This window comes from Bombina bombina, chromosome 7, assembly GCF_027579735.1.
Source record: "Bombina bombina isolate aBomBom1 chromosome 7, aBomBom1.pri, whole genome shotgun sequence".
NCBI lineage: Eukaryota > Metazoa > Chordata > Amphibia > Anura > Bombinatoridae > Bombina > Bombina bombina.
Window position 1 is genome coordinate 340311148 of NC_069505.1, and position 27109 is coordinate 340338256.

The window sequence follows — 27109 nt, forward strand, 5'->3', positions numbered from 1 at the left end:
CAAGTATTTCCATTACCCTTATATTGGCATTTTAAATAGTTGATTTAGCCAGTGGTATCCCCACCTATTCTGAAAGTTTGTGGCCGCAGGTCCAAGCTATAGATAAGCTTTGTAAACAGCCAGCAGAAGAAATTACACTCCCAGTGGGATATAGAAGAAATAAGGTAATAAAATGTTGATTTTCCATTGTTCTCTCCAAGTACTGGTGATTGTTTTATGGACAGATATAAGATAAAGAAGCAGGTATATGTACACAATGTGATACAGTAATAAGATCTGATTATACCTACAAACTCAACCCATTTTATTAGGTTGTGGCTTCAAAACACAAAACCAGAGCTTTAATATACACAAATAAACCTTAAAAAGCTAATTTTCATACATTTTTTACTCTGCAGTTGGTAAAACAAGTAATTGTAAACACATTAAAGGAAAAACTATTTTTACAGTATACTGTCCCTTTAAAAGGACAGTCTATTCCAAAATAAACTTTCATGATTCAGATAGGGCATGTAATTTTAAACAATTTTCCAATTTACTTTTATTACCAATTTTCCTTTGTTCTCTTAGTTGAAAGCTAAACATAGGAGGTTCATATGCTAATTTCTTAGACCTTGAAGGGCACCTCTTTTCTGAATGCATTTTGACAGTTTTTCACCACTAGAGGGTGTTAGTTCATGCGTGTCATATAGATAATACTGTGCTCACGCATGTGGAGTTACCTAGGAGCCAGCACTGAAATAAGGGGGCAGTTTGCAGAAGCTTAGATACAAGATAATAACAGAGGTAAAAAGTGTATTATTATAACTGTGTTTGTTATGCAAAACTGGGGAATGGGTAATAAAAGGATTATCTATCTTTTAAAAGAATAACAATTCTGATGTAGACTGTCCCTTTAAAGTCAGGATTATAGATTCATAAAATACAAAAGTTTTAAAGGAAAATTAAAGTAAAAATGTAACTTTCATGGTTTAAAGTATGCAATTTTAAAGGAATAGTACATTTTATAAAACCTACTCAAGAGAGGGACCTGGTGCAAAATTCTTCTTTGCCCCCCCCCCCCAAGACAACTCAATAGTAAGCAATAGTAATAATATACATATGTGTAATGATTTTGAGTATAGATGTACAGTATAGATTATATGGATCTGCAAATTGCACTATTAAAGGCTCCCTTGCATTAGGATTGCACACACCTAATTTATACACTGGCTGCTATGCCCCCCCCCCCCCCCAGCACTTGGGCCCTGATGCCACTGTACCTGCTGCACCAATGGTAGTTCCGCCTCTGTCGGTCAGTATGCTTGCGCTTTACTCATTCTGTAGGCAACCTTTACCAATATATTTTTTTAGCAGCAAGCTCATGCTGTACTTAGGCTGGCAAAGATCCTGGAAGGGTGTTGTGATTCACTGTTTACCACTGCTGAGTAAAGCATGAGTTCACTGGTAAAAATGTTTTGTTGGTACAGGTTGTCTACAAAATGGCTTTACCACTCGCTGCTAATTAAAAAAAAGCTTTGCTGGGGGGGGCAGTAATTTTTAAAATATATACCACTTTTTGGTACTTTAGAGACTTAATACCTAGGATACAAAGTTTAGTAAGGAATATGGTATACAACAAGGGGTCGCACTGAAAAGGGGGTATATATATATATATATTTATACACACACACATACATTCTTGCATACGCAATCAGAGCACAAAATGGCACACTGCAAATTTTATCTTTGATACTATATATAAATATATACAGTATATATATAATTTTAAATAAAAACATAATTCAAAATACATTAACTGCATCTATTAATAAATACATATAAAGTTTAAAGACAAATTCAACTTACATTCATGGATATTATAGCAAGTCTTCTTCTCTTCAGGTTTCTGGTTCATAGCACACAAGTTACTTGGTTGATCTTCGTTGGTTAAGCACTGCACTGAGCGCTGCATGACACCTGCCCCACAAGTAACAGAGCACTAAAAAAAAGGATATGCATGTTAACACAATACCGCAGATGCATATTTTACCTATAACATATTTATATAATAGTTTCCTATTTTTCATTTATAGATGCATACTCACATTATATACATTTATTATTTTATAATGTAGCAGCACAAAATGGGTTACTTTTTGTCAATAATGTAATTATCAGTTTGTTTAAAATCAAATCGCTATTATTTGTGGCTATTTATTACCATCCCTCTAATGTGATAAGGTAACACTTTATCCAATTGCTGCTGGCTTAAACAGAAGGATCCACAATGTATGATGCATGTGGTGGCAATTTTGGCATTTAACAAAATGCTTATTTACATTACATCCCCTAAATAGTACTGAAATACTAAATGACTTTAATCATTCTTACACTTATAGCCAAATATTTACACCACACTGGATACTCCAAATGGCTATTTTGATTTTAAAATGAATGCTCTTTTTATCAGTTAAAGAAATGCGTAAATTTAATTAGTTAATATAAAAACTGTAATTTATCTTAAATCATTATATGTAGACTAAAGCAATATTTTGTTACACTTACTTTTCCCCAGTTACCAACTCTCCAAGAAGTAGATATTGGACATTCTCCAAGGTAACAGCTTTGGACATTTAGTGGTTGGGTGCCATGGCAATTTGCTGAGCTTTGATATCCATACTCATAATGGTCCTTTGCAGAGTACACTTCACTACAAGATACGAGTCTCTGCTTGTACCCTTTACCACATGTAACGGAGCACTGTAAAAGAAGAGCATTTTCAATTTACATTTTCTTTTCATTTATGGTATTTAGGCTCTTTAAACTTATATGAACTTTCTTTCCCCTTTCTTTTTCTCACTCTCAGCATTTACCTTCTTCTCGGATTTCTATTGCTTGAATCTCTCTTTTCTTATTCACTCTGCATTTCCTCTAATTTGTCCTTACTCAGTTATTCATTGGTCTAGTTGCCTTCCTAAAGTAGCCCACTTTACCCCTTTAGTTACAATTGTCTCTTCTTTCCCCCAATTTATCGACATCCTTTTCTATATTTAAATTTATGTGTCTGCCTCCCATTTACTGACATCATGCTTAGAACCTACTCATTGAAGGCATAGTGTCATTTTTTTTGGAGTCCATCATTTTTGGAGAGTTTACTTTTCTGGCTCCTATTTATTAACTTTTGGACATTCCAGCAGTACTTGTTTGTTCTTCAGTTGTGGGAGCGCTTAAAGGGGCAGTAAACACCTTGCAATTTCTATATAAAATGTTTAGTTATGCATACTAAAACAACTTTGCAATATATTTTCATTATTTACTTTTCCCCCTTTACATGTAATTAAAGGGACAGTCTAGTATAAATTAAACTTTCATTATTCAGATAGGACTTTTAATTTTAATCAACTTTCCAATTTACTTTTATCATCAAATTTGCTTTTTTCTCTTGGTATTCTTAGTTTAAACTAAACATAGGTAGGCTCATATGCTAATTTCTAAGCCTTTGAGGGCTGCCTCTTATCACATGCTTTTAAAATCTCTTTTCAACACAAAGAGACAGAAAGTACACGTGGGCCATATAGATAACACTGTGTTCAGGCACAGGGGGTTATTTAAGATCTAGCACAAACCAATGCTAAATTTAAGACAATAGATAATAAACAGTCACATTCATGTGATCAGGGGGCTGGAAGAAGGTTCCTAGATACAAGTTAATCACAGAGGTAAAAGGTATATTAATATAACTGTATTGGTTATGCAAAACTGGGGAATGGGTAATAAAGGGATTATCTATCTTTTAAAAAAATAACAATTCTATGGTAGACTGTCCCTTTAAGCTCTGAAAATTGAGCAATTTCTAATTTTAAGAGAATTGAATGCCCCCTGCTGACTTCTCCTGGATAACTTAGCTACATGTATGTCCCTGATTGGTTTTATTAGATAACAACTGCAAAACAATTCACTTTATTCTATGTTTATAACTATTAGTAGTCTTGTCTGTGGACTAAAGCCAGATTGGCTCCTGAAAATAAGGACAATTGTGGGTGGAGTTTACTGTAAAAACTATATTAATTTGTTTAAAGACTCTGTTTCTTGTTATTTGGTTTCTGTTGGCTGCTGGTTCTTATGACCAATGTTAATACTCAAGTAAACATTTTCGGTTACAAACAGTGCTAAATTGGGAGCTTCTAAGTATGTTTTTTAAAGGCTTTATACTGGATTTTTTTTCTTCTGTTTAAACATTTTAAATTTTTTAATCATACAGAAAATTTCTGTAACTGTAATTAGTGTCTGCTGCTTGAAAATTGCATCTTAATTGACATTACTGTGTTGGTTTGTGTATCCTTCATATGTTTTGATGAATTGATTGCACAAAAGCAAAATATCTGATAAACATGCGTTTCATCTGCTGCCAGGAATTCTGATTATTGACATGTTGGATCTCAGGTATTGCTGCTAAACGGATTTGGCTTATTTCTCATTCTGAGTTTGCACACAAATATTTAGACCTGTGTGACATATTTCGGCTTATTCTCAACAACTATTACATCTGCATACACTTACATTAGCAAGTTACAGTATATCTGTGAGGAAGTAGTAGATCAATTTTTTTTTTTTTATAAAGCAGGTTTATATTTTTATCATTATATATATATATATATATATATATATATATATATATATATATATATATATATATATACATACATACAGGTAGCCCTCAGTTTACGCCAGGGTTAGGTTCCAGAAGGAATGGCTGTAAATCGAAACCATTGTAAATTGAAACCCATTATAAACCTAATAAAATAATCACACAACACAGACTTCACTTGCATTTTTCTGCAAACAGTTATTTCTATGCATTCCAATCTGGACTGATTTATAGACAGGAAGATCTTGTTCCTTTAAAATCTGCTCGATAGCTCAGGTCTGGTTAAACTGATTAATTTCAGCTTGCTTGGCTTTGCTGCAACACAAGTGGACATCTCCACCTACTGGCTATTTTAATCAATGCACTGCTTCTCAATGCTTTTCAATAGCAGTCACATAACTGGAACAAAAGGTTGTTATTCTGAAACGGTGTAAACTGAACCGTTGTAAACCGAGGGCCACCTGTGTATATATATATATTATTTCTTGAAAACAAAAATATACTTATACAAACAACAAGAAATGCCAGCATTACAACAAACATTCACATCAACTTTGATAAACATAGAGAGGCATATATGTTTATAGTTGTCCTTATATTTTTTCCCTCTGTGATATTAAAATGAAGGTCACTCTCGGACCTGAGGTGCTGTTATACCAGGGGGTTTACATAAACTGGGAGAGGGGTGCATATGCTATAACAATCAATATTGCATCCTAAATAAATATTAAACTTTACGTATAGCAAAGAGAGATATGTTCTCTCCCTTTTTTTTAAGGGAGGGATGCAATAGCCAAAACTGGGTACATGAGGAGTATACAGAAATAGTACAGTGCAAAAAAACAACCTTTGTCAAGATTAACAACTGTAAGCGTACATAAATATAAACAAGCTTAATATAATGGCTAAGCTTCTCCTTAATCCATATAAACAATGCTAAAAAGCCTATCTAGGTAAGACATAAAAATCTGGGGAACTATATGGAAAACAATTTAAGTGTGATGGTTTTATAAAGGTGATATCATATTTTGCTGAGGAAGGGAGATACACAGTGTATAATGGTGTTGAATTAGGGTACAAAACATTATTCTCGCCTGCAGTTCCGGCCGTAAACTGCATTGCCTGAACATGTAATATAATAGAGCCTATGGGTTTACCATAAAATGTGTTACCAAATCGCTGAGAACTGCAAAGCCTACTTGGTTTTCTAAAGAGGGTTTGAAATGTTTTAGCAATATTGCTATTAGTCTAAGAACATTCGGCTAGATTACGAGTTTTGCGGTATGAGGGGTGCGGTGCTAACTTGCACGTTATTGTCACCGTTCACTTACCTACAGCGCTGGTATTACAGGTTTTCCTAAAACCGGCATTAGCAGGCAAGAAGTGAGCATAGAGCAAAATTGTGCTCCATACCACACTCCAATACCAGTGCTGCTTAAGTCAGCGGTGAGCTGGTTTTACGTACTCATGCACGATTTCCTGATAGACATCAATGGGGTGAGCCGGATGAAAATAAGTCTAATTGATTCCTATGGGGAAACAAATTTTATGTTTACACCTAACACCCTAACATGAACCCCGAGTCTAAACACCCCTAATCTTACACTTATTAACCCCTAATCTGCTGCCCCCGACATCGCCGGCACCTACATTATATTAATTAACCCCTAATCTGCCGCTCCGGACATCGCCGACACCTATATTATACTTATTAACCCATAATCTGCTGCCCCAACATCGCTAACACCTACATTATATTTATTAACCCCTAATCTCCCGCCCCCAATGTCGCTGCAACCTATCTACACTTAGTAACCTCTAATCTGCCGCCCCCAACGTCGCCACCACTATAATAAACATATTAACCACTAAACCACCGCACTCCCGCATCACAAACACTAGTTAAATATTATTAACCTTTAATCTGCCGCCCCTAACATCGCCGCAACCTACCTACATTTATTAACCCCTAATCTGCTGCCCCAACGTCGCCGTCACTATACTAAATTTATTAACCCCTAAACCTAAGTCTAACCGTAACCCTAACATCCCGTAACTTAAAATTAATTAAAATAAATCTAAATAAAACCTACTAGCATTACCTAAATAATTCCTATTTAAAACTGAATACTTACCTGTAAAGTAAACCCTAAGCTAGCTACAAAATACCTAATAGTTACATTGTAGCTAGCTTAGGGTTTATTTTTATTTTACAGGCAAGTTTGTATTTATTTTAACTAGGTAGAATAGTTACTAAATAGCTATTAACTATTTACTAACTACCTAGCTAAAATAAATACAAATTTACCTGTAAAATAAAACCTAACCTGAGTGACACTAACACCTAACATTACACAACAATTAAATAAATTACATAAATTAAATACAATTACCTAAATTACATAAACAAACAAACATTAAATTACACAAAATAAAAAACAAATTATCAGATATTTAAACTAATTAGACCTAATCTAATAGCCCTATCAAAATAAAAAAAGCCCCCCCAAAATAAAAAAACCCTAGCCTAAACTAAACTACCAATAGCCCTTAAAAGGGCCTTTTGTGGGGCATTGCCTCAAAGAAATCAGCTCTTTTACCTGTAAAAAAAAAAAATACAAACAACCCGCCCAACAGTAAAACCCACCACCCACACAACCAACCCCCCAAATAAAATCCTAACTAAAAAAAACTAAGCTCCACATTGCCCCTAAAAGGGCATTTGGATGGGCATTGCCCTTAAAAGGACATTTAGCTCTATTGCTGCCCAAACCCTAACCTAAAAATAAAACTCACCCAAAAAAACCTTAAAAAATCCCTAACACTAACCCCCGAAGATCCACTTACAGTTTTGAAGACCGGACATCCATCCTCAACGAAGCCGGGAGAAGTCCTCAACGAAGCGGCAAAAAGTCCTCAATGAAGCCGAGAGAAGTCTTCATCCAAGCCGGGAGAAGTGGTCCTCCAGACGGCATCTTCTATCTTCATCCATCCGGCGCGGAGCGGGTCCATCTTCAAGACATCCGGTGAGGAGCATCCTCTTCTTCCAACGTCTAACAAAGAATGAAGGTTCCTTTAAATGACCTCATCCAAGATGGCGTCCCTTGAATTCCGATTGGCTGATAGAATTCTATCAGCCAATCGGAATTAAAGGTGAAAAAATCCTATTGGCTGATGCAATCAGCCAATAGGATTGAGCTCGCATTCTATTGACTATTCCAATCTTGGATGACATCATTTAAAGGAACCTTCATTCTTTGTTAGACGTCGGAAGAAGAGGATGCTCCGCGCCGGATGTCTTGAAGATGGACCCGCTCCGCGCCGGATGGATGAAGATAGAAGATGCCGTCTGGATGAAGACTTCTGCCGGCTTGGATGAAGACTTCTCCCGGCTTCGTTGAGGACTTCTTGCCGCTTCATTGAGGACTTCTCCCGGCTTCGTTGAGGATGGATGTCCAGTCTTCAAAACTGTAAGCGGATCTTCGGGGGTTAGTGTTAGTTTTTTTTTAAGGGTTTATTGGGTGGGTTTTATTTTTAGGTTAGGGTTTGGGCAGCAATAGAGCTAAATGCCCTTTTAAGGGCAATGCCCATCCAAATGGGGAGCTTAGGTTTTTTTAGTTAGGATTTTATTTGGGGGGTTGGTTGTGTGGGGGAGTTGTTTGTATTTTTTTTTACAGGTAAAAAAGCTGATTTCTTTGGGGCAATGCCCCGCAAAAGGCTCTTTTAAGGGCTATTGGTAGTTTAGTTTAGGCTAGGGTTTTTTTTTATTTTGGGGGGGCTTTTTTATTTTGATAGGGCTATTAGATTAGGTCTAATTAGTTTAAATATCTGACAATTTGTTTTTTATTTTGTGTAATTTAGTGTTTTACTTTTTTTTGTAATGTAGGTCATTGTATTTAATTTATGTAATTTATTTAATTGTAGTGTAAGGTTAGGTGTTAGTGTAAGACAGGTTAGGTTTTATTTTACAGGTAAATTTGTATTTATTTTAGCTAGGTAGTTAGTAAATAGTTAATAACTATTTAATAACTATTCTACCTAGTTAAAATAAATACAAACTTGCCTGTAAAATAAAAATAAACCCTAAGCTAGCTACAATGTAACTATTAGTTATATTGTAGCTAGCTTAGGGTTTATTTTATAGGTATTTAGTTTTAAATAGGAATTATTTAAAATTTAGTATAGTGGCAGTGATGTTGGGGGTGGCAAATTAGGGGTTAATAAATGTAGGTAGGTGGCGGCGATGTTAGGGACAGCAGATTAGGGGTTAATAATATTTAACTAGTGTTTACAATGCGGGAGTGCGGCGGTTTAGGGGTTAATATGTTTATTATAGTGGCGGCGATGTCGGGAGCGGCAGATTAGGGGTTAATATTTTATTATAGTGTTTGTGATGCGGGAGGGTCTCGGTTTAGGGGTTAATAGGTAGTTTATGGGTGTTAGTATACTTTTTAGCACTTTAGTTTTGAGTTTTATGCTACAGCTTTGTAGCGTAAAACTCATAACTACTGACTTTAGAATGCATTACAAATCTTGCGGGATAGGCTGTACCGCTCACTTTTTGGCCTCCAAATAAAAGCTTGTAATACCGGCGCTATGGAAGTCCCATTAAAAAAGACTTTACGCAAATTGCGTAAGTTAATTTGCGGTACGGCCAAAAAAGTGTGCGGGACAGCTGTACCTACAAGACTCGTGATAGCAGCGGTAGTGAAAAAGCAGCATTATAACCCATAACGCTGCTTTTTTACTCATAACGCAAAACTCGTAATCTAGCCAATTGTGGGTAAAGATTTAGATAAAATTATTAATATTTAGCTCCTGTAAATCTTAACCAATTAGCGTGTAACCTCATGGGAAAGTTGGCAATGTTGTCACTTGGTCTACGTTCTTTAAAGGTAGTTTAAATTGGAACCTAAGCTATAGGCTATAATGCCCGAGAATGAGCTATAACATAACAATCAACTCTATTAACAGGATCATTCAAATCATCTCATAAATGAGATTCAGCTATTTATAAGTCTAAACTATATAATGCACATATCTGTGGATCGCTATTTGCGCTGCTGTTAGTGTTAGCTGATTTACTTGAGTTAGCCCCCAGTAGTTACAAGGGCAAGTCCTTTAGTGGAGATGGTAGGTGTATGTGTTTTAGTTATTGAAGAGTTCACTAGGTGAGTTGAATAAGAGTACACAGAATATTTCCAAGGGGTATTCCGGTATCCCGCAAGGTAGGAAAAAGTTCCAAGAGCCTTGTGCAAGGAGCAGCGGCCGCTATCAACCTCTATCAGAGATGGAAATTTTAAGACCTTGACGGCTTGTATAGTGGTCACGGAGGTGTTGAATATTCTGACTTAGGCAGTTGAGACCCCTGCACAGCATTTCGGTAAATAGCATTATAGGGATCTGTGTTTCAAAACCAGTTTGCTGTGTCGTGACAGGCATGAGTCGGAGGCTTTTGGCTATCTAGCACAGGGTTTGTCTAATCTCTGGTTTTGGGGCATTGAGTTCCAGGTAGGATGGTAAGTCTGTGGGAGCCATGTGGTAAATGTTCCTGGCTTGTGCTTTGTCTGGTTCAGTATGTGCTCTGATGTATGACTCCTGGCCCTATCCCTTAACCCACTGCCTAGGTATTATTGGAACTCCAATCAATATCAGATGCTGAGAAATTGATAGTGGTTCAGGAGCGAGAGTGATCCTATTCCATTTCGTTTCAACAGTCTCATTGCTTTGTGGGGAGATCTGAAAAGTGGAGACTTCAATTCCATAGTGGATGACTTGTATGTTGCCAGAGGTGGCTTCCAAAGAGTGGAACTCCTTTTGCTGGCAATGCAACTCGGCTGGATGTACACTAAGCCGTCCATTGAAAGCACTGTCTCATCTGGGTTTATACCTTTAGTGGTGAAGAGGCATAGTAGATTATCAAGCGGGGATCTATCTAAAAGAGTGCATAAGGCCTTTAATCCTCTCAAGCTGTCTGTCGAGGTAATCTGATGATGTTATGTTCCTTATGTTTACAGTGATCAGTTGTATTAGAGCTACATCTTCGGTTTAATAGAGCAGATTGTATAGGGAACGCTGGTGTGGCCAGTTAATGCTGAATAACTCGGAGTACTGAGGGGGGAAGCCTTACCTATTACAATCTGCCGCTCTTTACCCTCTAACGTCTGATCCTGGGCTTGAGTTTCAAGAATACAGCTCAAACAAGTGTAGTGGGCTTCCCACAGTAGATAGCAGTGAGATGATATTCAATTCAAGTAGTTTTGCTGTAGGATGTCTCCAATAATCAGCAGATTATCAGTGAATCTGCTAGAGCTCATCAAATGTGACTGCTCAGGATCGCTGTTCGGACACGTCCAATATACTGGATTTTTATATTAGTATCTGTGCATATTCTTCTTTATAGTAGTGTCTATTACATGCAGTTATATGAAAATTGGTGTATACTGTCCCTTTAATGCAATCAGATCCATTAAGTGGTTGACACATTTATTTCATATTTAGGAGACAGTCACAAGCATTTAGCCGCTAGACAGAGTGATAGAGTGTATATATATATATATATATATATATATATATATATATATATATAGCTGTAGAATTATGCAAACACTTAGGAGCCAGAAGTGAAATTCTATGTGACATGGAACCACGGCTCCCTGACTTTATCCAGGCTATAATCTATATAGAGATAAAACAAGATAACAGGTTTTTCTAATTTCTCACCTCTGACCATTCTCCGGTAATCCAGATGAATTCACATGACTGTAAATTGCAGTTTTCTACATCTGCTGGTTTTTTGATTGACTCACAATTTAAGTCTGGTACCTCTTTTTTATCCTCATTTACACAAAGGACTTTTCGATACCTTAGTCCCTCATCACACGTCTTGCTGCACTAAAATTAGAACATAGATTATACATTTGTGAATAGCTAATAATAGTAATAACAACAACATTTTATTTATACAGATACAAATCTCCAAATTCGGAATTCCAAAATCCAAACTTATTCTGAAATCCAAACTTTTAAATTAATAATTAAAAAAAAAATGGCTATTTTTCCCTGCCTACAATTCCCAATCTTCTCTGCATGTGTCTTTGGTTTGGGTTTTGTGTTCTAAATTGCAAATAAATAATAATTCCTGTTTCAGTCAACAAGTATGAAAGCTTCGCATTTGTTCTTCGCAAAGTCCAACCCCATAAAAAAAATATATATAAAAAAAAAATTTGCTGGCTAGTACATTAAAGGGACATGAAACCCAATTGTTTCTTTCATGATTTAGAAAGAGCATGCCATTTTAAACAACTCTTGATATACTTTGCTGAAAAGCATATCTAGATAGGCTCAGTAGCTGCTGATTGGTTGCTGCCATAGATGCCTGTGTGATTGGCTCATCCATGTGCATTGCTATTTCTTCAACAAAGGATATCTAAAGAATGAAGAAAATTAGATAATAGAAATAAATTGGAATGTTGTTTAAAATTGTATTCTCTAATTGAATCATGAAATAATGTTTTGGGTTTAGTGTCCCTTTAACTTTATTTAAAATGTAAAAGGACAGTAAAGTGAACAAACTGTCAGAATTCAGGCAGAGCATGCAATTTTAAACTTCCAATTTACTATGTAATTTGATTTGTTCTCTAGTTCACATGTTTAAAACCATATCTAGGTAGGCTTAGAAGTAGCAGTGCACTATTGCGAGCTGGCTGTTATGGCTGCACATACAGTACATGCCCCTTGTCATTGGCTCATATGATGTATTCAGCTAGCTCCCAGAAATGGAGTACTGCTCCTTCAACAAAGGATACAGAAAGAAATTTGATAAATGAAGTAAATTGCAAAGTTTAAAATTGTATGTTCAAATCATGTCCCATTCAGCTGCTGTTGCGCTGATCCTCTGCTGTTTTATAAACTTTCTCCATACAAAATAGTGTAGAATGGATTCTAAATAATAATTGATGCTCGACGGGACAAAGGAAATAAATTTGTGATGGACATTTAGCCTGAAATAAATTTTCTGTCTAACATTGACCACTGTGTGTCAGTATTGTGCTATAAACATAGAGAAGCCGATCTGAGTAACAGACTTAGATTAACTATAATGCTCACTCACTGCATTGCACATGTTTAGCAGTGAAAAAAGGATATTGCCACTTTTATAAACTCATAAGCTTAACATTTCTTACTTTACAATATTTTATAAAGAGGCAACATTTTTTACTTCCTTTTGTTTTCAATTAAAAGCAGAAACCTTAGTTCATTTTATATATATATATATATATATATATATATATATATATATATATATATATATATATATATATATATATATATATATATATATATATATATATATATATATATATATATATATAGTGTTAGAAGTCCAGGGGAATTTACTTGAGAAAATTGCTTCCTGTTTCACTAATATAACAATCCAAAACATTCTTAATAGTGTAGAATATGCCTGTATATGTTCCCCAGTACCATCATGAAATCTGAGAATTTCGGACACATAATAGGATTGCCAGGTGTCCAGTATTATACTGGACAGTCCAGTATTTTAGCAAGCTGTCCATTAAAATCTTCAAAAAATAATGGACACTTAAAGGGACAGTCAACTAAATTTTTCGTTATTGTTTTAAAAGATAGATAATTATTATTATTATCGGTTATTTGTAGAGCGCCAACAGATTCCGCAGCGCTAAATAAAGCGCTAGATAATCCCTTTATTACCCTTTCTCCAGTTTTGCACAGAAAACATGGTTATATTAATACACTTTTTACCTCCGCAATTACCTTGTTTCTAAGCATCTTCTGACTGCCCCCTGATCACATGACTTTAGCCACGGGCATCAGCACAATGTTGTCTATATGGCTCACATGAACTAGCTTCCACTGATGTGAAAAGCAAATACAAAAGCATGTGATCATGGGGCTGTCTTTAGGGACTTAGAAACAGACAGAAATGTAGAGGTTTAAAGGTTATAAAGTATATAAATATAACCATGTTTTTTGTGCAAAGCTGGGGAATGGGTAGTAAAGGCATTATCTATCTTTTTAAACAATAACAGTTTTTGTGTTGACTGTCCCTTTAATGGACATGAAACCCAACATTCCTATTTGCTTCTATTATTTAATTTGCTTCATTCTTTAGATATCCTTTGTTGAAGAAATAGCAATGCACATTGGTGAGCCAATCACATGAGGCATCTTTATGCAGCCACCAATCAGCATCTACTGAGCCTATTTAGATATGCTTTTAAACAAAGGATATCAAGAGAATGAAGCAAATTAGTAAATTACAAATTTGTTTAAAATTGCACACTCTTTCTAAATCATAAAAGAAAAAATATGGGTTTCATGTCCCTTTAAAAGTCCTGTTTTTTAGACTCCCTGTGTGTTAGATAAATGTAAAAGGACTCCTATGTATCAAAACAGTAGAAATATGGAGCAGAAAAAGTGGGGGTCAGTCAAGGGGATTAAATCTGTTCTGTTTACAGGTGTTGCTGGCAGCTGAGGTAAAACTATTAATTTGTATGTTATTAGCAGCCAAGGAGTAAAATGGCTGCTCAGTTGGGAAACATATACATCTGGGATTAAGAGTGGGGACAAGGTAGAGTTTTTTTCGGGGGGCATTGTGTGGCCGCACCTGCCATCGTGCCCAGTCATTGATAGATTGTCCAGCATCTTTGTGGAGGACAGCGAGAAACATTAGATCAAACATATCACTAATATCCTTGTGTCTTTGTTTTATTAGGTTCCTGTTTAAACTGTGTGTGAATTACAAAACAGTGCAATGTTTGTAATATGCTTCTGTTCAAAAATAATTAGTGCTTGAATAATAGCTTTGAACGTAAACCTGACAAAGTAGCAGATAAGACTATAAGTTGTGTGCACAAGCATTTGACTTGTACACATGCTTAGCGCACCACTGGTGATAAGTCACATGACACTGATGGCACTATGTATAGTGCTGAAACATTCACTCTTTCATGCTAATCATTTAGCAGGGCTGCTACAAAGATCTCTGCGTTCTTCAGATGTCCCAAGAATTGTAGTAGTGAAATACTGTTTAAAAATCTAATATAGCAAGTTTTATTTTATTTTTTATGGAAATTGTCCATGTTCTGTGCTATCAGAAACAACACTATGTTAGTGAAAGGGCATATAGCAGTAGTCACTTGGGATGCACATTTTGCTTGAGGTGTGCCAATCACAGGGGCTTAATTAAACATTACTGGGCTCCTGGGCAAAGGCTGTGGTGCCCCCCTCCAATTTCTACAGTGCTCTGTTAATTTGTCAACAAAAGCTGAGCTGGCAGCCACATAAGTGCAAAAGGAGGAATTTCTGTGTGACTGTGAGTCATCCTTTCACCAAGGATATGCACTTCTGGTACAAATATGGTGACAGGTTTTCTGTATAGCAGCACTGTGTCGGCCATGTTGGAAACCTAATCACAATATTTGTAACGGTAACTACAGTTACAAACACATTCCTTACACTGTGAGCTCTGTTTTGCAGAGCGGCCAGACCGGAAGCAGGTGAAGCCTGGGACCCACTTGTAGTGACTGATTGTAGCACCAGATCAGCCCGGACAGTCCGATTTTCCATTTGTGTGTCCAGGTTTTGAAGCTAAGTTGGGCCCAGTCATGTCTGAGTTTGGTTAGAAATGTGGTGCAAATATGCACTGCCTAGTAGTACTTTACTGGTAGTGCTCTTCTTACTGGGTGATGACCCCTACACAATGTTTAGCTGTGGCAGTGTGAAGTGACAGTGTGTGTGAGAGCGTGTGTGTGTGAGTGCATGAGTGTCTGTGTGTGTGTGTGTGAGACTTAGGGGTCGATTTATCAAGTGTCTGGCGGACATGATCCACTGTATCGATCATGTCCACCAGACATCGATAAATGCTGAAAGCATACGCTTTCATTGCAGTTCTGGTGAACTGCTTGTGCAATGCCACCCCCTGTGCCGCTAGCAGGGGGGTGTCAATCAACCCGATCGTATAAGATCGGGCGGATTGAGGTCCACCGCCTCAGAGGAGTCATACAAGTTAAGGAGCAGCGGTCTTAAGACTGCTGCTTCTTAACTCCTGTTTCCGGCGAGCCTGAAAGCTCGCACAGAAACAGGGGTAAACCACCCCATTCGGGCCGTGATAAATCAACCCCTTAGTGTGTGAGAGTGTGGAGAGTTAGTGTATGAGAGTGTGGTGTGTCTGTGTATGAGAGTTAGTGCATGAGAGTGATGTGTCTATGTAGAGTTGGTGTATGAGACTGTGGTGTGTGTGTGTGTGTGTGTATGAGACTTAGTGTATGAGAGTGATGTGTCTGTGTAGAGTTGGTGTATGAGTGTGGTGTGTGTATGAGAGTTAGTGTATGAGAGTGATGTGTCTGTGTAGAGTTGGTATATGAGAGTGTGGTGTGTCTGTGTATGAGAGTTAGTGTATGAGAGTGATGTGTCTGTGTAGAGTTGGTATATGAGAGTGTGGTGTGTCTGTGTATGAGAGTTAGTACATGAGAGTGATGTGTCTGTGTAGAGTTGGTGTATGAGAGTGTGGTGTGTGTGTGTGTGTGTATGAGACTTAGTGTATGAGAGTGATGTGTCTGTGTAGAGTTGGTGTATGAGTGTGGTGTGTGTATGAGAGTTAGTGTATGAGAGTGATGTGTCTGTGTAGAGTTGGTATATGAGAGTGTGGTGTGTCTGTGTATGAGAGTTAGTACATGAGAGTGATGTGTCTGTGTAGAGTTGGTGTATGAGAGTTAGTGCATGAGAGTGATGTGTCTGTGTAGAGTTGGTGTATGAGAGTGTGTTGTGTGTGTGTGAGCGTGTGCATGTGAGATAGAGAGTATGAATATGTGCATGTTGCATTGTTTGTAAAATTCAGAAATGATTTTTTATTTTATTTTTTAGCTGTGCAATATTTAGTAATAAAATAATAACAAAATATGATTCTTTATCTAATAAGTTCTTATTTATATGCAGTTCATATAAAGGTCCACTTGATGGCACATTCTGCTTTCTAAAAAACAGGACATAATCAAGGCAATCTCGTCCTTAGGGATGCCTGCAGACACTGAGAGATCACTATACATCATGTATACAAGACAGATTAATTGTCAGCCAGCTAAATTACAAAGACACCCTATGACAGACAACTCCCAATTTCAAGAATTCAAGGAGTAAATCCCTGAACAGATAAGCGGATATTGATGGTGAATGGAAATGCCAGCGTCTGTTGTAGGCATCACAACGCTATCAAATGAGTCATGTAGAGACTGCAGAGTGTGGGAAGTATTGATGTTCACGATAAACCAACTGACCTCTTCTTGGCATCTCATTTTTTCAAATCACTGGATTAGGACCCTTGAGATTGCAGATTTATTATACTGCTCTATCTAAATACTAATACTTTCACTGCTAGCTATCCACGGGTTTTTGTAATAATTGTAATAATATTGTAATAATTATAATCCTTTAAAGGGTTCATAAAAAGTCATACAAAATAAAAACATGTTTGCAATATACTATGTTAGCAAAAACTTGCTTCTATTAAAAGTTAGCTTGGTTTAAAGTTTTAACTGTCGTCCGCAAAAATGCTGGATGAACTGTGGGTTACTGGACATGGATTTTAAGTAGGTGTCACAAAATTGCCTCACCTATAATCCCATCATATATATTTTACAACTGAGCAGTGATTGTTATCCCTTGGCTGCCAGTAACATACACAGCAGTGATTTGACTCTCTGAATACCAGTAGCACACGCAGAGCAATGTTTTTTACCCCTCACAATATAGCTGACAGTAAAAAAAATAAGAGCAGAGATTTTACCACAGATATTCTATGTAACACAAAGAGCAGTACATGTGAAGTGTCCCTTCTTTCTCTGCCATATTTTTTATGTTTAGTGGCACAATAGACCTTTAAAATGTAGTTACAAAAGACAGGATGTTACAATAGACATTTAAGTGTCTAGTATATTTGCAGAGATTTTTTTTTTGAGTTTTATGCACAAACAGTGTAAACATATCGGCTCAAACACTTTTAATCTGTAAAATAGTACTTACTTCAAATTTCCATATAAATTGCAAATACACATTCTAAACTTATTCACAAGGGCATAGTTATTTATACTACTTCAGAATGTACGAAAACAGAGTGGGGTACGTAAGAGTGCAGGAGTACAATTCAAGTATTACATTAGTCAGTAAACCTCAGTTTTTCTTACTATTTAAATACATGCAAAGCATATAATTAACCCCTATTATCAAATGACAAAACTGCTAAAAAGTAAATCCCCATATGAAAAATGATGGCCTCTCTTTGACCATTAAACCTAGCATATACTAGTAAAGGGGAATATACTAGTAAAAGGGATCAATAGAGGAGACATCAAATATTAAAAATACAGGCCCACTCTTGGACCCTTGACGATCCAAACCTATGGTTTACAAAAAATATATACAAGAAACAATGCATAACTTTTTCTAAGATGGAATGGCTTTATTTTAAAGTAACATACAATACAAGGATTGTAGGCAATTCTAGTCTAGTCCAGTGAATATTAAAGGGATAGTATAATGTAAAATTGTTTTTCCCTTAATGCGTTTCCAATTACTTGTTATACCAGCTGCAGAGTATAAAATGTATGAGAATTTGCTTCTTTTGGTTCCTTTTAGTGTATGAAATAGCTGATTTAGTTATTTGAAACCACCACATATTAAAATAGGTTGTTCTTGCAGGGAAATCAGATCTCTTAATTTTATCACTTTCTGTTTACCACAGCCCAATACTTAGAGATCAGAATGAAAAATTAACATTTTATCTGTCCTAGCCCCCACTGGGAGTGCCATTTCTTCTGCTGGCTATGTTTACACAGCTTCTCTATAGCCAATACTTAAAAGGATATGAAACCCACTTACATGATTCAGATAGAGCATACTATTTTAAGCAACTTTCTAATTTACTCCTCTTATCATTCCTTTTTTGTTCTCTTGGTATCTTTATTTGAAAAAGCAAGAATGTAAGCTTAGGAGCTGGCCTATTTTTGGTTCAGTATAATAGTTGAAGTCACATACTCAGGTGTAATGCACTTCCAACCCAAAAAAGTGGACGTACAGTAAGCAAATCAGAAATGGAATATGTACATATCCACCAATCGCTGGCCTTGCCCTGTTCAGGAATGGCACCAAAGTGTGACCAATGTGAAACTTTAACTATTTGTTTGATACTTTGAATGTTAAACAGTGAAAAAGACATTCATTTATAATTCTATAATTTATAATCTGCTTGGCTGCTTGATAATATATACAGACCTCCCAACCTTTACAGAACTTGAAGGATTATCACAGTTTAGGAGATTCACCTGCTTTCACAGTTTCTCTCCCCAGGGCAAATGTCCTGCTTTTTAGGAGCCACACCAAATCTGCACAGAATATGCCCATTTCTGTTGCACTCCATGTATGACACACCCACAACCCGCTCCTCCCATTGCTGCTCCAGCCATGAGGCACCAGTAGGTCACCAGCTTCCCTCTCATCTCACCCTCCTGCCCCATAAAGCTTCTGGGAAATGTTGGGAGGCAAATATGTATATGTTCACAAAAACATATGTAGTAAAACAATGTTAATACATTACATACTTCCCAACACTGACAGCTATGATGTCAGAACCAGGTCAACTAAACTTAGCCTTCTCAAGTAAGCCATAAATCATGCTTTCACTTAAACCTGAGCTGTTATATAATGAAAGCAAACTGGTCCAACTTTAAAGGGACACTCAAGTCAAAATTAAACCTCATGATTCAGATAGAACATGCAATTTTAAACAACTTTCCAACTTGCTTTCATTAACAAAATGTGCACAGTCTTTTAATATTTACACTTTTGAGTCACCAGCTCCTACTGAGCATGTGCAAGAGTTCACAGCATATACGTATATGCATTTGTGATTGGCTGATGGCTGTCTTATGATATAGGGGGAGTGGAAATAGACATAACTTTGCAATTTATTTAAAAAAAATCTACTACTCATTTGAAGTTCAGACTAAGTGCTATTGCATTGTCTTCTTATCTTGCATTCGTTGATTATGCAAATCTACTGTATTGACTGGTCCTTTAAGAAAAAGCATGTTTAACCAATGTCTTATTTCTGACTTGCTATAAACTGGTTTTCTGATTGGCTGTACATAATATGTTTGTTTTAAAAAAAACATTAATCTTTTGCATAGACCTTCAAATTAGACTTCTGTTCACAGTAGGCCATTTAGCTCTTTGTTGTAAGAAACATTGGGAGCAAGTGTATGACGATACAATAATATCCCTCTTGCCAGTGCAGCCTCTTATTGGCTTTAAGATGCATTTTTAAGCAGCTTTAAAAGTGTTTAAAGTGACATAAAAGTCAAAATTAAGCATTTATGATTCAGATAGAGCAGTGGTGAACTGTAACGGAGGCAGGGTGGCAACTGCCCCCCCAGGCCTCCATTGGTGGTGGAATCAGGGCTGGTATAGGCAGTTTATTTTTCATAGGTGTACCCATGGAATGTGTCTGGACAGCACAGTAAATCACTAAACATAAGAATTACAGCACATTAATAATCCGCACAACCCAATGAGCTTTTTACTTTAGCTTTTATAAGTGCAAACAGTGATCAAAAAGTGTGTATGGTTTGTGTGTAGCTATATATATATATATATATATATATATATATATATATATATATATATATATATATATATATAAATAAAAATACACACACACATACACACAGTGTGTATATATATATATATATATATATATATATATATATATATATAAATAAATAAATAGAGGTTGAAAGGATATGCATATGATGTAACAAATAACAAAATACCAGGGTGCAAGTTATGAAGTAAACATTAAAAATCATTTGAAAAAACAGCACGCACTGGAAAATATTCTCAATAAAGCATAACATTTATTAATATAATCCTTAAAATCTTAGTATCCCATGATGTTTCCGTACCTTTATCTAATGGATTAACAGAGAAAGGGATAAAAACATTCTGCGTCTCATGACTTTGGGACTCCAGAAAGTTTTTATCCCTTTCTCTGTTAATCCATTTGATTTTTTTTTATATATATAGTAAACACACTCTGTAATCCCGCAGCTCCAGAAAAGGGCAAAAAGAAAAAAAAAATATTTTCTCTAAAAAATCCAAACTTTATTGGACAAAAGTTTAAAAACCATGTAGATAACATGCAAAAACATGTAAAATACAAAAAGAGTAATTGCAGGCCTGCAACGAGGATTAGAACAAAACGCCAAACATGTTTTGGGCCAAGTCTCAGCCCTTGTTCACTGGCATAACCTGTGTTCCCTCCTACATGACTTTGGGGCTCCAGAAAGTATATATATATATATATATATATATATATACTGCCCGCCCTGTGCCCAATTTACTGTACACCTTGGCATGCTTTTGCCGACTATATCCTATATTCTATTCCATTACCAAATTTACTTAAAGGGATATTAAACACTTAATAAATGCTAGATAGAATGATGCATTCAAAGAAAAGATTAGTCTTAGAATAACATGTAGATGTATTTTTTAAAGTGTCATTAGTTGTTTAAATAATGACAAAATAAGTGTAAAGTTTTAGTGTCTATAAAACAGTGGGAGCTGCCATGTTGTAACTTAGGTTACCATCTCTGCAGTGGCCAATTAGAGACAGTTATAAATAGGTGACCAGAGTATGCAGCCAATGGCTGTGTGGAATATAACAGTGTTCTGCACTTCCATTTCTAACATTAACTAAAATGTTCATAATTTCAGAATGGAAAGTGCAGAGTTGTTTTTTTATATATATAATTTATCATTTTATATTACCATCTTAAAGTGTTTAATGTCCCTTTAATTAGCTTGGTGTCCTCTAAAAAGCATACATAGGTGCATATACAAATATTTGTGTGTTGTGCTTTTTCTCAAATAAATTAGATGACACAAATTTGTGCTAGGTTTTACTAATGTATAATAAACCCTGCAATAATACACATGCCCACTATTTAGTATTCATCATTCTATCCAAACTATTTGTGCCACAATAAGCAGTGTGTCTCTGAAACAGGGAACAAATAACTCATGTTAACAGAACAAACTGTCCATTTACATTTCAAAGCTCTTACATTACCCATTTTCAAGTACAAATTGCTCAACATTTCCTTATAAAGAGGCTGGGGGTAATAACATTTATTTCCAGTGAAATATATTCAGATTCTCATTTACAAAAAATCATATTTCCAAACTGGGTACCTGCCACTGACTTTATTTAAAGGGACAGTCTAGTCAAAATTAAACTTTCATGATTCAGATAGGGCATGTAATTTTAAACAACTTTCCAAATTCGCTTTATCATGACATTTGTGTTGTTCTCTTGGTATTCTTTGTTGAAAGAATTAGCTCATATGCTAATTTATAAGCCCTTGAAGGCCGCCTCTTATCTCAGTGTATTTTGACAGTTTTTAACAGACAGCACTAGTTCATGTGTGCAATATAGATAAGATTGTGCTGACTCCTGTGGAGTTACCTATGAGTCAGCACTCACTGGCTTATACAAGGTAATAACACAGCTAAAAAGTATACTGTTGGTTATGCAAAACTGGGGAATGGGTAATAAAAGGATTATCTATCTTTTTAAACAATAAAAATTCTGGAGTTGACTGTCCCATTAATTAGCTCTCCCTTTCTAAATTGCCATAGCAATGATTGGCACATGCTTGGTATTAGTCCTCCAACCTAAGACTTGCTATTGTTAGGCTCTTAAATGTACTAAAACACTTCATCATTACAAGATGTTTCTGTGGTTTTTCAATAGATTCATATATAGGCGTAGGGGTCAATTTATTAAAGGCTAGCGGACATGATACGCTATAGCGTATCATGTCAGCCAGACATCGCTGAATGCTGACAGCATAGGCTGCCCATATTCAGCATTGCACAAGCAGTACTAGTGAACTGCTTGTGCAATACCGCCCCCTACAGATTTCGGGCTAATCGGCCGCTAGCAGGGGGTGTCAATTAGCCAGATCGTATGTGAAACGGAAACGTCGCTGTGTAGGGTGATGTTAGCAGTGAACAGTTTAAAAATTAAATCCTACATCAAAAAATAAACAAACTGGGCTGCTTTCTGCATATAGCATCTCACAATCACCTCTATTTTTTTATGCATGTGTTTTTCTATTAGGGTATTAAGTATTTTACGTATTTTGTAACAACATCGCCACCTTTTAGTTTGTGAGAAAAACTGTGAGATCTGTAGGCCGATAATGTTTAGATAATAACACTGAGATTTGAGAGAAAATTTCAAGCACACCAATAGAATGCCCATGTTCATCCAATTTTATGATAAAACAAAAATTACGCTTTGAATTTTGTATTTATAAGTAGGAATTTTGGAGTTTTTTTGCTCATCCAGTGTACTTAAATTGCGATTTACGCTGTGAATATTTTATATGATTTATTCCTGTGTAATTTACATGTAAATTTAACATTTTTGATAAAATATGATTTTTGGTGAACACATTTGTTACAATTTTTGAGGCACCTTAGCAATAAAAAAAAATCTGCATATTTCTGTGTGAATGGTTCAATTATTCATTTTGTATGGTTTTTAAATTACAATTTTCATTGCACAGCTTTGTTATTTATTCATCTCCTTCCCATATGAGAATGCATTATAGAGAAGTCAGGATCAAGTCAGTCACAAGTCTGTGCTTTGTGGATAGTACTATACTATTCTACTAAGTGACTGTTTGTTTTTTTGTTATACAGTGGAAACTTGAACCAACTAGGGCAGTGCAAGACAGCTGTAAAAGATGACTTGGAAGAATAGCTGACTTGGTTTTGACAAAATCAGCTTAGCATAAGTCCGTTATACACAAAGAATTCTCTGTATCTAAAAGAGAATGTTTAAAATGTATTAAAGAGCTTTGCCATATGGAAAACGGATGCTCTGCTTTTGAATTCAAGGGATAGTAAAGCCAAGTTTTTTCTTTCATGATTCAGAAAGAGCATGCAATTGTAAGCAACTTTCTGATTTACTCCTATTATCATTTTTTCTTCCTTCTCTTGGTATCTTTATTTAAAAAAAGCAGAAATGTATGTTTAAGAGACGGACCATTTTTTGTTCAGAACCTGGGGTTGCGGCTTGCTGATTGGTTAGTTACATTTAGCCACCAATAAGCAAGTGCAACCCCAGCTCTGAATCAAAAATGGGCCGGCTCTTAAACATACATTTCTGCTTTTTAAATAAAGATACCAAGAGAAGGAAGAACAATTTATAATAGGAGTAAGTTAGAAAGTTGCTTAAAATTGCATGCTCTATCTGAATCACAAAAGAAAAAAAATGTGGGTTTAGTATCCCTTAAAGGGACATTAAACCCAGATAGAGAATACAATTTTAAACAACATTCCAATTTACTTCTATTATCTAATTTGCTGCATTCTTTAGATATCCTTTGTTGAAGAAATAGCAATGCACATGGGTGAGCCAATCACACGAGGCATCTATGTGCAGCCACCAATCAGCAGCTACTGAGCCTATCTAGATATGCTTTTCAGAAAAGTATATCAAGAGAATGGAGCAAATTAGATAATAGAAGTAAATTAGAATGTTGTTTAAAATTATATGTTCTATCTGAACCATGAAAGGAAAAATGTTGGTATAATGTTCCTTTAAAACATTTCTTTTCCTGTGGAAGCTGTCCCTGTCAACCAGTGAGCAGTAGAGTCCCAGGACTCGGTTCCTGTGCACTTCCTGTGAGTTTTACCTCAAATCTAAACAGCTTTTAGATACAGTAAAAATACTACATAGTCATTTTATAAGGAATTTAATTTTGAGTTTGATATCCTTTTAAATTCTTGTTGTAAACATGTTAAAGACCAAAACCAGCTTCAAGTAGGTAAAAAGCAACTGGTTTACTAATGCACATGTCAGTAAGTCTGTTTTGTTTTTTAAACCAGCAAGTATTTCACTGCAAATACATTTTGTGACCCTCAGCCTCTTTATAAGGAAGTGTTGAACATTTTGTACTTGAAAATGGTAAACCTGAGGGCTCAGAGATGTAAATGGACCATTTGTACTTTTAGCATGATTTACTTGTGTATCTGGTGTTCCCTGTTTCAGAGACAAATGACTTATCCTGGCACAGATTGTAAGGATATAGTGATGGATATCTGTTGTAACAAACAGCTTCTTAAACAGTATATAAATCTGTCCTAGTGAACCTGCTTTATAGATCAGCAGTCTGAAAAAGCACAAACTGAGGGTCTATTATATTTATTTATTACCAATAAGGAATATCCATATCTCTTTAAGGGAGATAGACTGACGTCACTCCTGATTGCAGGGTCTTATGGGGCCCCTAGAGGTGCAGGCCCTGTGTCAATTCAGACCCCTGAGACCTCTTGTCCCTGAAACCATGTCAATTATGTGTGTTACTAATAAAGAATATTTGCAGGGTTGTTATTTAATGTATTTCTTTTGCCGCATATCTCATAAAAGGCCGCATGTGATGAATTTGTTTTTAACGCATCACTTTTATTAACTTAAAGGGACAGTCCTAGTCGAAATTAAACTTTCATGATTCAGATAGGGAATGCCATTTTCAACAACTTTCCAATTTACTTTTATCATCAGATTTGCTTTGTTCTCTTGGTATTCTGTGTTGAAAGCTAAACCTAGGTAGGCTCATATGCTAATTTATTAAACCTTGAAGGCCCGCCCCTTATTTCAATGCATTTGGCAGGTTTTCACAGCTAGGGACGTAAGTTCATGTGTGCCCATACAGTTAACATTGTGACCGACACGCCCTTGATTTACAAGTGAGAGGGCACTGATTGGGCTAAATGCAAGTCTGTCAAAAGAACTGAAATAAGGGGGCAGTCTACAAAGACTTAGATACAAGGTAATCACAGGGGTAGAAAGTATATTAATATTACCATGTTGGTTATGCAAAACTGGGGAATGGGTAATAAAGGGAGTATCTATCTTTTTAAACAATAACAATTCTGGAGTAGACTGTCCCTTTAAGTAGAAAAAAACCTTATTTAAAAAATATGCATGTTCATTTTTATTGAACGTTAATTGAAAAGGCAACCCTAAATGCAGAGAGACTGTCTTAAAGGGACGTAAAAGTGCAAACAGAAAACGCTTTACTATTTGGGAACATGTTGTTATGGTACTATTTATTGCATGTATCTTCGTGTTTAACCCATGAAGTTAGTTGAAGAGCCACTAAAGTCAAAATGAAAGTTTCATGATTCAGATGCATGCGAATAAAAAAAAAAAAAAAACCCAATACTCTATATCATTTAAATCTCTAAATGTATTCCTGTTTCTAAGCATACTGCTAGTTCATGTGGGCCATATAGATAACATTGTGCTCACGCCCATGAAGTTATAATAAAAATAATAATAATAACTAGTATTTATATAGCGCCTTTCTCCCAGTGGGTCTCAAAGCGCTTTTTCAGCGCTCGCTCTCGGAATTCACCAAATCGGCAGCTGAATAGTAATAGTTGTTATTATTACCCAATTTAATGGTACTCATTTTATCGACCTCGGAAGGATGAAGGGCTGAGTCGGCCCTGCCGGGATTTGAACCTGTGACCTTGGATCTTTTAAAGAGGCTTTTGTTGTAGTCAGGGCATTTACCAACTGAGCTACCTCACCAGCTAATTGGCTTAAATGCAAGTCAATAGATAATAAATAAAAAGTCATGTGATCAGGGGGCTATCAAGATGCTTAGATACAAGGTAATCACAGAGGTAAAAAGTATATTATTATAACCATGTTATATATGCAAAACTGGGGAATGGGTAATAAAGGGATTATCTATCTTTTTAAACAATAACAATTTTGGAGTTGACTGTCCCTTTAAGTAAATGCTTTAGAACATGTAAATGTATGAATCCAATTAAAAACATACCTACACATCTCCAGAAACAACAACATACACATATTCTAGCTCACAAATCAGCCATATCTGCACATTGATTGGTCAGCCTGTCCTTGCTACTCGGCTTTTCTTCATTGTTGTTTACCCACCTACTGAGCTGCACAGACTTCCTGCTGTCTTCCCAGCAGATTCCATAGCTGAAGGGCAACTCATTCAGGTGCCCCACAGCCTAATGATACCCTATTACACTGATGCATTTCACATTCAGGAATGTGCTCTGAATGTGCCTGAAGTCAAGGGCATTTCTCCTTATCGCTCTGGACAAGGCTTTTTGGTCTCCACAGGTTGCCCGTTTTGAATTAAATTTTCAGTAGCAAAGAAACAATAGACAGCTACTACCATTTGACCTATATTTGGGCCAATTGAATTGTTTGATACAGACAGAACATATATATATATATATATATATATATATATATATATATATATATAAATATATATATATATATATATATATATATATATGTTCGGTATTAAATGA

The 27109-nt window shown here is 35.9% G+C and overlaps 1 protein-coding gene across 1 annotated transcript in view; it reads right to left on the reverse strand.

The window, feature by feature from the left end:
* Positions 1 to 27109, reverse strand: part of ADAMTS9 (ADAM metallopeptidase with thrombospondin type 1 motif 9) — a 527878-nt gene that overhangs the window by 62548 nt on the left and 438221 nt on the right. The window contains exons 32-34 of the mRNA XM_053721004.1: positions 11354 to 11524; positions 2548 to 2742; positions 1849 to 1981 (exon numbers count right to left, since the gene is read on the reverse strand). Coding sequence (XP_053576979.1) covers positions 1849 to 1981; positions 2548 to 2742; positions 11354 to 11524 — 499 coding nt within the window. The remainder of the gene's footprint in view (positions 1 to 1848; positions 1982 to 2547; positions 2743 to 11353; positions 11525 to 27109) is intronic.